The sequence below is a fragment of the Lemur catta genome, chromosome 9 (genome assembly GCF_020740605.2).
Source record: "Lemur catta isolate mLemCat1 chromosome 9, mLemCat1.pri, whole genome shotgun sequence".
Classification (NCBI taxonomy): Eukaryota; Metazoa; Chordata; class Mammalia; order Primates; family Lemuridae; genus Lemur; species Lemur catta.
This window is the reverse complement of record NC_059136.1, coordinates 15093713-15107373: the sequence shown is the minus strand read 5'-3', so window position 1 is coordinate 15107373 and position 13661 is coordinate 15093713. Positions and strand designations below refer to the sequence as shown.

Below are 13661 nucleotides of genomic sequence, written 5' to 3'. Positions count from 1 at the left end.
TGATCTCCACTCTCATGCTCCCCCACAACAACCATAGGTATCTATTTTAATGATGGTTTATGTCTTTGAATATGTATCATTGAATAATATTGTTTTTTGGAGTTATGTTTTTTAAGTTTGTATAAATTGGTAGTATATATCTCATTCTATTTCTTACTTTGTAACCACTCAACACTTCTGAATTGTTGCCTGTGCTTTAGTTCATTGCTTCTGACGCCTACATAGTGCCCCATAGGATAAATGCATTGGCCACATTTTGCTTATCCATCCTTCTAGCATTCTACACAGCTTCACTTATGTAGCTAAGCAAGACCTTTTCTGAGGTTTATACAGCCAGGGTGATATTGCTTGCTCACAGGGTACAAACGTACTTCAAGTTCAATAAGCACCGGCCAATTGCTACACCTATCTGCCTTCCCACTTGCAGGGCAGGCAGGTTCCTATTTTCTCACATCCCCAACAATATTTGGCATTGTCGATCTATCTGTTGCCAACTTGATGCATGTAATGTGCTATCTAATTATTTAAATTCTATTGATATTTCTCCTATTAGTGAGTTTGAATACTTTTCATGTACTTCTTATACATTTGGGATTTCCCTTCTCTTTTTTTTTTTTTTTTTGAGACAGGGTCTTGCTCTGTTGCCTGGGCTAGAGTGCAGTGGCATCATCATAGCTCCCTGCAACCTCACACTCCTGGGCTCAAGTGATCCCAGGGGCTGCCTCAGCCCCCCAAGTAGCTGGGACTACAGATGCACACCACTGGCTAATTTTTCCATTTTTTATAGAGATGGGGATCTTGCTCTTGCTCAGGCTAGTCTTGAACTCCTGACCTCAAATGATTCTCTTGCCTCAGCCTCCCAGACTGCTAGAATTATAGGAGAGAGCCACCATGCCTGGACTAGGATTCCCCTTCTATGAATGGCCTGTTAGTATTCTTTCTCATTTTTTCTCTTGGAGTTCTCTGTACCTTTCCTATTGATGATTTTCTTGTATATTACAAATATTAATGATATTGTAAATATTTTCTTACATCTAGTACCCATTTATTCATTTTGTCTATGGTGTTCTTCATAGAATAGAAATTCTTAATTTTGCTAGAGTCAAATCCATTCATTTTTACCTTATAAATTATGTTTTGGAAGTTTATTTAGAAAGTCTTACCCAGCCAAATATCAAAGATATTCTCCAAAATTTCCCTCTAAGACCTGCTTTAACTCTACCCCATATGTTTTACCATGTGGCATTATTACTGTTAGTAAGTTCTTAGTATTTCATAACTTACTCTTTAGTCCAAAGATTATCCAAGTGATGTGCATTTTAGTTTACAGATATAAGATATTTTTCAAGGTATCATCATATTACTGCTTTCTAATTTTATTGCATTATGGACAGAAATATATCTGCATGGAACAAACTCTTTGAAATTTATTGAAACTTTCTTTGTGACCTAGTTCATGGGCAATTTTTGTGAATGCTCCAAATACACTACAAAAGAAATTGTATTCTTTCTTGTGTGTAATGTTCATAAGTCTGTATATATTAGGTTGACCTTGTTAATACTGTTATTCAAATTTATATCTTTGTTTATTTTTTGCCAATTTGATATATTAGTTTTTAAGATAAGTATGTTTAAATTTCCAGCCACAATTATTAATCTCTCTGTAGCTCCTACTGGTTCCACCAGTCATTGTTATTTATATTCTCAGGCTATTGTGGGGGTGGGAAAGTTCAACAGCAGCTCATCTTCTTAATTTATTATTTCATTGATCAGTATATCTTATCCTTTTTTGTCCCCCTATATTGATATCTATTTTGTCTGATAATATACTCTAGCTCTCTTTTGGTACAAATTTTCCTGTAATATCTTTTTCCATCTTTTTAAAAGTCTTTATTTGGGTTTAAATTTCCTTTTGTCCTACAAACTTTATGTTACTTTCTTAATCCTTACTTGCTTTCTTTTGGATTAATCAAATATTTTTTCATTCCATTTTTCTTCCCATTAACTTGTAAGTTAAGCATTTATTTTCTTTTTCTTCTAGTAGTTACTATAGAGTTTGTCCCTTATATCCCTGACTTATTAGAATCAAATTGCAAATCAGTCATTCAACTACTTCCTGAATAATGCAAGGACCTTTGAGTATGCTAACGCTCTTTATACCTTGTGCTTGGTGATATGTTGTCCTATATTTAAATCACTGTATATTTTATACCACAGACAAGCACAGAGAGGAAGAAAATATTTGTAATACATATAACTGACAAAGGGCTTGTGTCTACAATCTATAAAGAACCCCCATTTATCAATAAAACAAACAACTGAATAGAAAAATGGGCAAGAGAATTCAAAAAAAGGGCACAGACATAGCTAATAAATATATTGAAAGGTATTCCATCTCATCAGTCATCAGGAATATGAAAACTGAAATCATAAGATACCCCTACATCCCCACTAGAATGGCTAAAACTTTTAAAAAGACATAATCTCAAGTGTTGGCAAGGATGTGATACTCTGATACACTCTCTCATATGCTGCTGTTTGAAATATATTTGGTATAACTACTTTAGAAAACTGGCATTATGTACTAAATTTTAACATTTGCATACCCTTTGACCCAGCAGTATCACTGCTAAATATACATTCAACAGAAATGCATGCATACGTTCACCAAAAGACACAGCCAAAATGTTCAAAGCTACATAATTTGTAACAGCCAAGAGTTGGAAACAGCCCAAATGTTCATTAAAAATAAAATAGAAAAAAATGTGATTTGTTCCTAGAAGGAAAATGATCAAACTACTCCTTTCCTTAACATCCTGGGTGACTCTCAAAAACATAATGTTTAATGAAAGAAACCAGGTCCCCAAGAATCATGCTATACAATTCCATTTATATAATGGGAGGAGGAAGAGGCTAGTAGTGACTGGGAAGGCTTTACCAGTCGAGAATCTCTTTCATGCCAAGAATTACATATTCTATCTTTTAAGACAGGAAATATACAAATCAGAGGTCCAAGATATGATATTGTGGCATCTGATGAGACTTGTTAGTATTTAATGTTGCTCACTGTTGCTACAAGATAGAGTAAATTCACCTCTGCCAGAATCTGGCACTTCCTCTAGGAGTGTTTTCCAAATTAGCAGTACCAAGCCTTGCCAGCAGATGGCGAGCCTTGCACGCATCTGTACTGAATACACAACAAGAATTTAATATCCCGGAGTGTCCTATAAAGTTACTTTTGTGTTTAGCCAAGTTGTTTCAAACTTTGCTACTTCTTTTCATCCTAATTCATCAGCCTCAACATATGTACCACAACATTAATGCTTAAACTGCATCCTTTTCCTACAATTGCTTTTCTTTGTTTCTTCATGAAAATCTGAATATTTTGCCCCAACTGATATGCTTTAGAAATGAAAAAGGGTTTGGTTTTGTACATTTCTGTAGTTACACTTGAACCATGAGGGCCTTTTCTTTTGCCAGGTCTTGGAGGTGGAAGCCAGTATAATTTCTCAGGCAGCTCTCATAGGATTTATGTGCCTCTTAAAAGGATGTCTTTTAGTGTATCCTTCTCCTCCTTCTGCCTCTCCTTTTATGGTGCCCATCATGCCAGCCCTGAGCCTTTCTCCTCAGGCTGAAAGATAAGTGCTGAAGGGTGACTCATGCTCTGTGCCTTCCATCCCTGACTATGCCCTGCAGTTTTTCTCTTTCTACCTCTCTTCCTCTGTTCCAGCACTACTTCATTCAGTATTGATATCTTAACTATGGAGAATGAATCCAAACCATGTGTTCCTATGTACACAGTTATATTTCTTTAAATCTGGTAAAGAAAGTCACTAGTGCAAACAGGCACACTTTTCCCTAGTGTTAAGAATTATTTTCTTTATTTGTTTTTATTTTGTAATTTTTTTTTATGTTTTAGAGACAGAGTCTCATTTTGTCAACCAGGCTGGAGTGCAGTGGCACAATCGTAGCTCATTGTAACCTTGAACTCCTGGGCTCAAGTAATCCTCCTGCCTCAGCCTCCTATGTAGCTGGGACTATAGGTGTGCACCACCATTCTTGGCTAATTTTTTTATTTTTTATTTGTTTTAGAGATGGGGGTCTCACTATGTTGCCCAGGCTAATCTCAAACTCCTGACCTCAAGTGATCCTTTTGCTTTGGCCTTCCAAAACACAGGGATTACAGGCGTGAGCTACCCCACCTGGCCAAGAATTATTTTCTATCCTGGTTAGTGATAGATCCCCAGAGACAAATAGTTGTCTTTATATACATAGGCGTACACCATTGCATACATACATACACACAAACACAAACACACATAACACACTCCTTTGAGAATTTTCTATCTGTGTGGCATGAGGATGATGATCTATTGAGACTGCTGCTCCAGAACATATAACTTGTCCCCAGCTCTCTCTGTGACTGCTGAACATGTCATCTTTGGAGTTCCCCACAGCTTGCCCAGCGAGCACTGTGCCTGGCATGGCTGTGCGGAACTACCTCAGGAGTTAAGTAAACACTTTAATTTCCTCAGGGCATCAGGTATCTCTAAGCAATGTGCCACGGTGTCATGAACAATGTGGCCTTTAGAACCGGAAGCCTTGAGTTCAAACCAGTGTACAAACTTCCTAGGTGTAGGAACCTGGGCAAGTCCTACACTTGGTGGCCTTGGAGCCTCACTCTCCTGTCCTGTTAGTGTGAGAATGACAGGACCTCTGAGGTTTGCTGTGAAGATTAATGGACACCACATTAAAGCACCGACACATGGTAGACTGGCAAAAGCAAAAAAGGAAAGAAAGAAAAGTAGCTATTGTTATTGTTACTATCTAATTGAGTATTTACCTTTCTGAAATTTCATCCAGGAAGTGATTTTAAATCATGCACTTACATCACAGATTAAGATTTTGTCCTTCAGGACTGCCCCTGGTGTGCAATATTTTATCCTATATTTTTTTCCCTATGACTTGGGAAGGCTAAGCTTTGTTGTCTTTGCCGTCATGAACCGTCTAAGCTAAAATCATATAATTTTATATGCTTACTTTTTAAAGCTTGATTTTGTTTCTTTGTCTTGCTCTCAGGCAAGAGATTCCTTGAAGTCATGAGATTTGGAAAGTGATTCTAACACTAAGTCCCCAGAAAGGGAAAGGAATGGGGAAGTTTTCTCCCTTAGCCAGTACTTCTTGGGAAGGAGTAGAAGATAATGGAGAAGTGAAATGGCAAGTGGGACAGTGTGTGTCTACCTGCCATCACCTCATTAAGATGACAGGACTCTACCTAGTTCCATACACATCCCCTAAGTGCTCCTCAGTGGGATTTCGATGTATCAGTAATACCCTTTTTAAATCCCACGGTCCTCCCTGAATTGATCCAGTAAGTAATTCCCAAATCTAACTTTTGCTTTCTTGGCTCAGCTGTTTAAAAAAAATTTTTAGTTCTTACCATCACCTAGAGGCCCTTGATGTCTAAGTTGCATTTTCTCTGCATTTTTCTTTTGACTATAAAGGCTCTGACAAGTGCTCATGTGTTTAAAGTCCTGCTTCTCCCTGGCCGCCTCCCTGGGAGCGTCCTGCTGTTCTCCAGCAGGCACGTTTCTCTTGGCAGCTCCTCTCATGGGGAACTATGTGCCTGGAATGCTTTATGCTATTTAACCAAGAAGGAAATCACTTTTTTTTCTGTACTCTTCCTAATCCTATATTCCTGTAATTGAAGAGTTGCTCTTAACTTACACAAATCTGATCGTTTAAAAAAAAATTTTTTTTAAATGTGGGGAAACCACAAAACCACCTGACACAGATGACTCTCGTATACTTTATCTGCTTTCTATTTCTTTAATCCCCTAAAGCTTTAATATCTTAGAGCACTGCATTTTTGTCTTTCACTCCCTGACACTATATCCTTATAATGCACATTTTTCCTAAACAAATAATAATAATGATTTAAATCATATAATGATTTTAAATGATTATATATTTTAATAGTATTGATATTAATATAGAACATAAATATATATTTCTATATTAATATATAGCAATATATCAAATAATAATAATGATTTTTTAGAACCACATTAGCTCCCGATTATTGACCACCTTCTGTGTTCAGCTCTTGCTAAGTGCTTTACAGACTTCATCTCATATTTTCCTTAGTCTTTCCTTTGAGGTGGATACTCTTAGTATTCCCATTATCAAATAAAGCAACCGAGACTGAGAGAAGTGAGGTCACTTCCACGGTCGCACGGCTGGAAATTGACAAAGCTGGAAAGTGGCACAGCAGCACCCTGTCTATCAAACGCTGGTGCCTGGCCTCCTGACCATGGCACGGATCACAATTATAATGCAGAATGGAAACCTCACAATGCATGCAACAGAGCAAAGCCTTTACCTGTATGTGTCAGGTGGTAGAGAGAGACCCAGATGTAAATCTTTTCTCATTTTGACTATAGAAAACCCCACTTTTCTTCTTTCAGGATTGGTTTCTTATCAGATTCTGATCATCAGTGACATTCCCATAAAGCCTTTCCTTTACACCAGTGCTCAATATTCTTGCCAAATTCTAGAGCTTTTAAAAGGAAATTCTCTTGTCTTAATAATACCAGAGATTGCATTTGTTTATTGCATGTTAAAACAAGTCTCCATCCCCCTGAGATCTTCTAAAACTTGTCTGAAATGAGATAGCATCTCATCATGTGTTCTGTAGAATTACTGTGTATATATTTTCATTCAATAAAATATGCCATGGTTTAAGTTGTGAACCTGCCAAATTAACATACTGCCACATTCTGTTGTTCAGAATTCTCTATCTTTTCATCTGTCTAGTGTGTTTCCTAAAGCTACCAAACACATTTATGGGTATACTAGATAATAAATCCTCAAAGCATCCCTGGCAGGTAGATAGAAATGGAAAGGAGAAAATATTGCTATCCCAAACGTTACAAATGTGAAAATGGAAACAGACAAGATTACCTGAAATTGACTGATGCTTTAAGTAAGTTGGAGATGGAGGTAAGACTATAATTTAGTTATTTCTTGATATGGTGCTCTCTCAAATCCATTTTTATTAAATACATCATGAAACTAAAGTAATTTTATTTTCTATTTTGCCTTTTCTTTTATGTGAACAGTGTACTCTCAATGAGCTTCAGACGGCTCATAATGGGTTGCATTAGCTTGATAGCCTCCATTTCTGGCCATGTTAGAGCCAGGACCCTGTAATACCACTCAACGGCTACTTTAAGGGGGGAGGGGTAGAATGTGCTTCATTCCTTGTACACACTAAACCATAGAGTGTGTTATTTGTTCATCTTTTTAATAAAATATTTTAGGCACATAAAAATATAGATATTGTTATATAAATATGCATGTACACACTACCAAGCTTACAAAATATATTTCAGATAAATGGAAGCCTGTTATGCGTTCTCCCCAATCCCGTTTTCTTCTCCAACATTATAGGCAATTATTATGCTGAATTTAGTGCTTTTTCATTCCTCTGAATGTTTTTGTTTTTGTTTTTTTGAGACAGAGTCTTACTCTGTTGCCTGAGGTAGAGTGCCGTGGCGTCAGGCTAGCTCACAGCAACCTCAGACTCCTGGGCTCAAGCAATCCTCCAGCCTTAGCCTCCTAGTAGCTGGGATTATAGGTATGTGCCACCATGCCGGGCTAATTTTTTCTATATATTTTTAGTTGTCCCACTAATTTCTTTCTATTTTTAGTAGAGATGGGGTCTTGCTCTTGCTCAGGCTGGTCTCAAACTCCTGAACTCAAATGATCCTCCTGGCTCGGCCTCCCAGAGTGCTAGGGTTACAGGCATGAGCCACCGCGCCCGGCCCTTTGAATGTTTTTGTACCTTAACTATATACATGTATAGCCATAAGAAATATGTATTCGTTTTCATATTTTTAAACTTTATATGTATGCTTCCTTCTGTAGGTTGCTTTTTTCCCCGACATCTGTATCTTTGAGGTATCCCTACCAATTGATACATGCAGCTCTAGTCTCTTCATTTTAAACCTCCATATAGTATTTAATTGTCTGACTTTCCTTTAATTTAATAATCTATTCTCATGAGGGTGAACATGTGAATTGCTTCCAGTTTTTGACTACTATAAACATTATTTGCATGATCATTCTTATACATGCCTCTTTGGGCACATATACAAAATTATCTCTGAGTTATATTCCCAGGAGTGGAATTGCTTACTTGTTCAACTTTACTGAGTTTGCCAAACACTTTGCACCAATTTATGTTCCCACCAGCAGGGTGTGTAAATTCTCATTACTCCACATCCTTACCAACATTTGATATTGTCAGACTTCTTTATCAACCATATGGATGCAAAATTATATCTCATCATTTCTTTATGTTTATGTTTATTTTTGTAGAGACAGGGTCTCGCTATGTTGCCCAAGCTGGTCTTGAACTCCTGGGCTCAAGCAATCCTCCCAGCTCAGCCTCCCAAAGTTCTGGGATTACAGGCCTGAGCCACCATGCCCAGCCTCATGATTTCTTTAACTGCACTTTCCTGATAGTGAAAGTAAACATCTGTTTATATGTTTTCTAGGCTTTTGGAATTCCTGATCTGTGAGTTGTCTATTTATACCTTTGGCCTGTTTGCTATTGGTCTGTTTGCATTTTTTCTTATAAATTAATAGACATTCTTTATATTTCTGGAAACGAGTTATTTGCTGATTACATATATTGTATATACTCCCAATATATACTTTGCCTTGATTTTGGATGCTCAGAAGTTTTTATGTTTAAGGTGAGCAAATTTACTTATCTTTTCTGTTCTGACTTGTACTATTTGTATCTTACATAAGAAATCAATTCTTCCCTCCTCAAAGTCACAGGGTTACTTTTCCTTATATTTTTTCTCAAGCATATCAAAGTTTTGCTTTTTAAATTTAGACCTCTACTCCACTGGAACTTCTTTGTGCATGGTGTGAGGGATCTAATTTTATATATGGTTTTATTTTTATTCATCTATCTTCTCTTTTAATGATGAATATATATTATTCTTATAATAAATTATTCTAAATTTTTTAAAAAGTTCAATTGGATAAGAAAATGCCTACCTCACCTGCACAATAATTTCAATCAGTTTGACTGATTCTGCCTATTAATTTTACTTTCCAGAATCTTATGTGGGTGGTGGTAGGGTAGAGCTGGGACCATAATTGAACCCGTTTCAACATGAGAACAACCTGAGGCTGTTCCATATAGAGTGCAGGTTGGGAGGAGAAGGAATAAAAGATTTGATTATATATAGGCATCTAATACTATTTGTATGGCATGTCTTTGTTTGCAAAGTAGTTTCATGGACATCTTACTCAATTCTCACAACAATCCTATTGGACACCCGTGTTCAGATAAGGAAACCAAGGTTCAAAGACATTCTTGTCCTCTTGTCCACGTTTTTGTTTTGTTTTTGTTTTTGCTTTGAGACAGGGTCTCCCTCTGTCACCCTGGCTATAGTGCAGAGGCATCATCGTAGCTCCCTGCAACCTCCAACTCCTGGGTTCAAGTGATTCTCCTCCCTCAGCCTCCCGAGTAGCTGAGACTGACTTACAGGAGCGCACCACAATACCTGGCTAGTTTTTCTGTTTTTTATAGAAATGGTGTCTGGCTCTTGCTCAGGCTGATATCAAACTCCTGAGCTTAAGCCATCCTTCCACTTCGGCCTCCCAGAGTGCTAGGATTACAGCTGTGAGCCACCACACTAGGCCCTTTCCCAAGCTTTTTAAGTGAGGATGCTCAGACTACAGTTTGGGTTTTCTACTCCTGCTGTAGTACTTGCACAGAATGCCTTGCCTTTTGTCTTGTATTCTTTTCCATAAAATTTTCTCTGTGAGCCGGGTATCTCTGAAGGGTGACTTTTGGAGACTGTAAAGGGTGACCTGGTGTTAACTTGGAGTGATATGCTATGCTTTTGGCTAAGACAGTCAGTAGGTGGCTGGCTACAAGCCATTCCCAGTCTCCACCATTTCAAACCCCCAAACACTTTTCTTTAGTGACTTATCTCAGAAAAGAAAGGACTTTTTCATATATGAATTAATGCATGCCTTCTTATTATTTTTTTCTCACTTATGAACTTGATTGCTAAGCTTAGACTATTGCTTTCTTTTAAATCAGTTCCCACATGAAATTATATTGGTAAATATCAATGTAGTTGCTTTATTACTCTGTGACTTTTACAGGCATCCTTGGGAACAAAGGACCCATTCTTTACTTCCTTGGCAAACTGTGTCATTTTATGAACATGAGAGAGGAAAAAGATGAAGATTTTTTTCCTTTCCTCAAATGTCTATGTCATTGTCTGAATTTTTAAAGCTAAATTAGGTGGAAAAAAATCTGAAGTCATTTTGAAAGTAACTTTATGTAGCTTCTAGACCAGAGGTCAGCAAACTTTTTGTCTAAAGATCCAGAGAGTAAATATTTTAGGCTTTGTGGGCCATATGGTCTCTGTGGCAACAACTCAACTCTGCCATTATTGTTCAAAACCAGCTGTAGATGATACATAAACAAATGTGTGTGCCAATAAAACTTTATTTACAAAAACAAACAGTGAGCAGATTTGGTCCCCAGACCACAGTTTGCTTACCCCTGTTTTCAATTATTTAAGCTTCGTCTACAAGGCATCTAATTCTTTGGCTAAATAATTTCTTAATGCCCATATGTTTCAGAGCCTCTTTCTATCAGCAAAGATTCTAGAGGTTTTCTCTCTAAAAATAAAATGTGATATTTGCAAATGATTATCCACTATATTCTGAGCTCATTAAGAGTCAGAAGAGAAGCCCAGTGTTACCAGGTCAGCTATTAATCTTTTTCCTTCCAAGAGTAGAACTGCTGCAAGCTACAGCCCTGCTTGGTCTAGGCATATATCAATCCCTGACCTCTTCGTATGTTTTAAACCTCTTCACAATTATAGAAGGTATCCAAGTTCATAAACTGTTCCATCAGCACTTTTATTCCATATGGCCATCTGGACCACAGATCTAAAAAGTATCTTTATTTCTATTAGTTAATTCCTTTGGAGAGCTAAGATAGGTGTGAAAAATACCCAGCGATTGAGTTGAAAATAAGACCTATTTTTGTGGTCTTTTAGTCACTTTCTCACATTTTTTCTCAGTCTGCTCATTGGCAATTTGGGAAACATAAGGCCTTTTTGTATGAAAGATTCCGGGGCAGAGGGCAACATAAGAGGGTCTTTCATTATGAATTTTATACATAAAATTTTTCCATGAAAGAAAAAGTTCCTAATAGTCTTCACAAATATTTTGGGGAAGATCATTTTTAAATGTGTGTTGTTGTGTTTGCTGAACAATATATAGGGATACATTTATTGTATGAGAGATTCTTATTCTAAGAAGCTATGGGAATATTTTCTCATTTCTACCTTTACGTGTAATTTTTAAATTAGTACTTTCATGATATAAAAGTAATATAGTTTCATAGAAGAAAATTTGGGAAATTTAGAAAAACATAAACAAGAAAAGTAAAATCACTCGTAATCCAACTGCTTAGGGATAACTATTGCTGACATTTTAGTGACCATCCTTTTGACATCTCTCTATGCAATGTATACATGTAGATTAGATATAAAATTTTCACATGCATGAGATTATATATACAATTTTTTGTAACCTGCCTTTTTTATGGAAGTATATAGAATGGATATACTCCTTGGTCCGTAAATATGGAGCAGCATTAACTTTAATGGCTACAAGGCATTCCCCAGTATAGATGTACTTACTGTCCCCCGTTGATGCATTTTAAGTGCTTTCCAGTATTATAGAGAATGCTAAGGTAAACACTCTTGTCTGTATCTTGTTGCCCTGGCAGAGTGTCTCTTTAATATAAATTCCTAGAAGTGGAATTAGCCAAGTTATGTGTATGTGTGTGTGTGTGTGTGTGTGTATACATATATATATATACATATATATATGTATGTATGTATATATAATTTTGATATAGAAAATTTTATGCCCAAATTATATTCTCCTCAACTGTTAATGGGAGTGCTTCACATTCTTACCAATACTGGGAAATTTTTAAAATTTCTCAACAGATCAGTTGTCAGCATCTCAGCATCCTTCATTTTTGCTATCGTTTCATAAAGTATTTTATGTTTTTTATTCCAATGTCTACATAGCACTTACTATATGTAAGAGTCTGTTCTAGGTGTTTTTATGAATATCAACTAATTTAATCTTCATAATAACCCAATGACGTGGGCACTGTTATTATCCTTAACTTACAGATGAGGAAGCACTTGAGTGACTTGAAGGTCATACATATACTAAGCGGTGGAGGCAGGACTTGAAGCTTCCTGGCGATTCCAGAGTCCATCCTCTAAACTCATCCCACCACTAAGCCCTGTTACCTCTTGGGGCAAAAGCTAAGCTGGGAAGGAAACAAACCTGGACACCAGGGGTCAGAGAGTCAAGTTCTAACAACTAGCTCATGTGTATTTTCAGTATTTCCTATTTTAATTATTTGAAAAATAATCCCTTTGATTTTTTTTAGGGTGTATCGAGGTCAGACGAAATCAAAAGAAGCTTTGCCCCACTATCAAGAGGCTTTAAAATATGTTGAGATCAGCAAAGGTGAAAAAAGTCTTGAGTGTGTACCAGTATTGAGGGAATTAGCAGGTGTAGAACAAGCCCTGGGATTCTATGACACAGCCATCCACCATTTCCTACAGGTAAGCTGCAACGTCCTGGCCATCAAAGCTGTTCTAGACCCAATGCTTTCTATAGATACAAGTGGCATAGCAGCTCTGAAAATGCCTGGCTTTGTCATTTGCTCTAGATAAGTAAAACACTTGGCCTAGAGTAGATGTTCAACAAAGATTTTCTTATTAAATGGCCGAGTGGGTGAGTGCAGGATGCTGGTCCCCCGTTATAGGTTGTACAGGCCACAAAGAGCTTAGACTCCCTCAATGTGGTTTTCTCATATTGTGTGCATAATTTGAGTATTATGTCCCAAAGTTTCTTTATCCTTTAATATTTATTGGATCATGCAATTTAGGGGCTGGTAAGTCTGAAAGCCATAGGGCAGGCCAGCAGGCTGGAAAGTCAGGCAGGATTTCTGTGCTACAGTCTTGAAGCAGAATTTTTTCTTCTCTGGGGTATCTCAGTTTTTTGCCCTCCAGGTCTTCAACTGATTGGATGAGGCCCACTCATGTTATTGAGAGTAATCTTTTCTTAAAGTCAATTGATTGTGAATGTTGATCACCACTACAAAATATTGTATATTCACAGCAACATTTAGACTAGTGTTTGACCAAACCACTGTGCACCATAGCTCAGCCGAGTTGACACATAAATTAACCATCACAGTCATCATGATGTCTTCATATCATGTCATCTGCTAAAAGCACTTTTCAAAAAATTTTTCTCAGAATTTTTTCCTATAAAAGTTGTAAAATAAATACTAACCCATTCCTGTTATTTCAAAGGAGATGTAAGGACATGGTACTGAGAATATTTTATTGCTATTTCTTTTTAAATTTGTCTAACAATTTAAACTCCTACTCACAGTTTGTTAAAGTACCCCATTCTCTCACTATCTGGATTATCTCTTTTAGTCATTATTACCACTCTGTGACATATAATTATTTCCAGTTTATAGATAAGGAAGTCAAGAATTAGAAAGGTTG

General features: G+C 36.9%; 1 protein-coding gene across 2 annotated transcripts in view; it reads left to right on the top strand.

The window, feature by feature from the left end:
* The window catches only part of TTC23 (tetratricopeptide repeat domain 23), a 73812-nt gene that overhangs the window by 16781 nt on the left and 43370 nt on the right, over window positions 1–13661 (top strand). For both annotated transcript variants that reach the window (XM_045560829.1, XM_045560830.1), the window contains one exon: window positions 12527–12704. In XM_045560829.1, the coding sequence (XP_045416785.1) occupies window positions 12527–12704 (178 nt within the window). The remainder of the gene's footprint in view (window positions 1–12526; window positions 12705–13661) is intronic.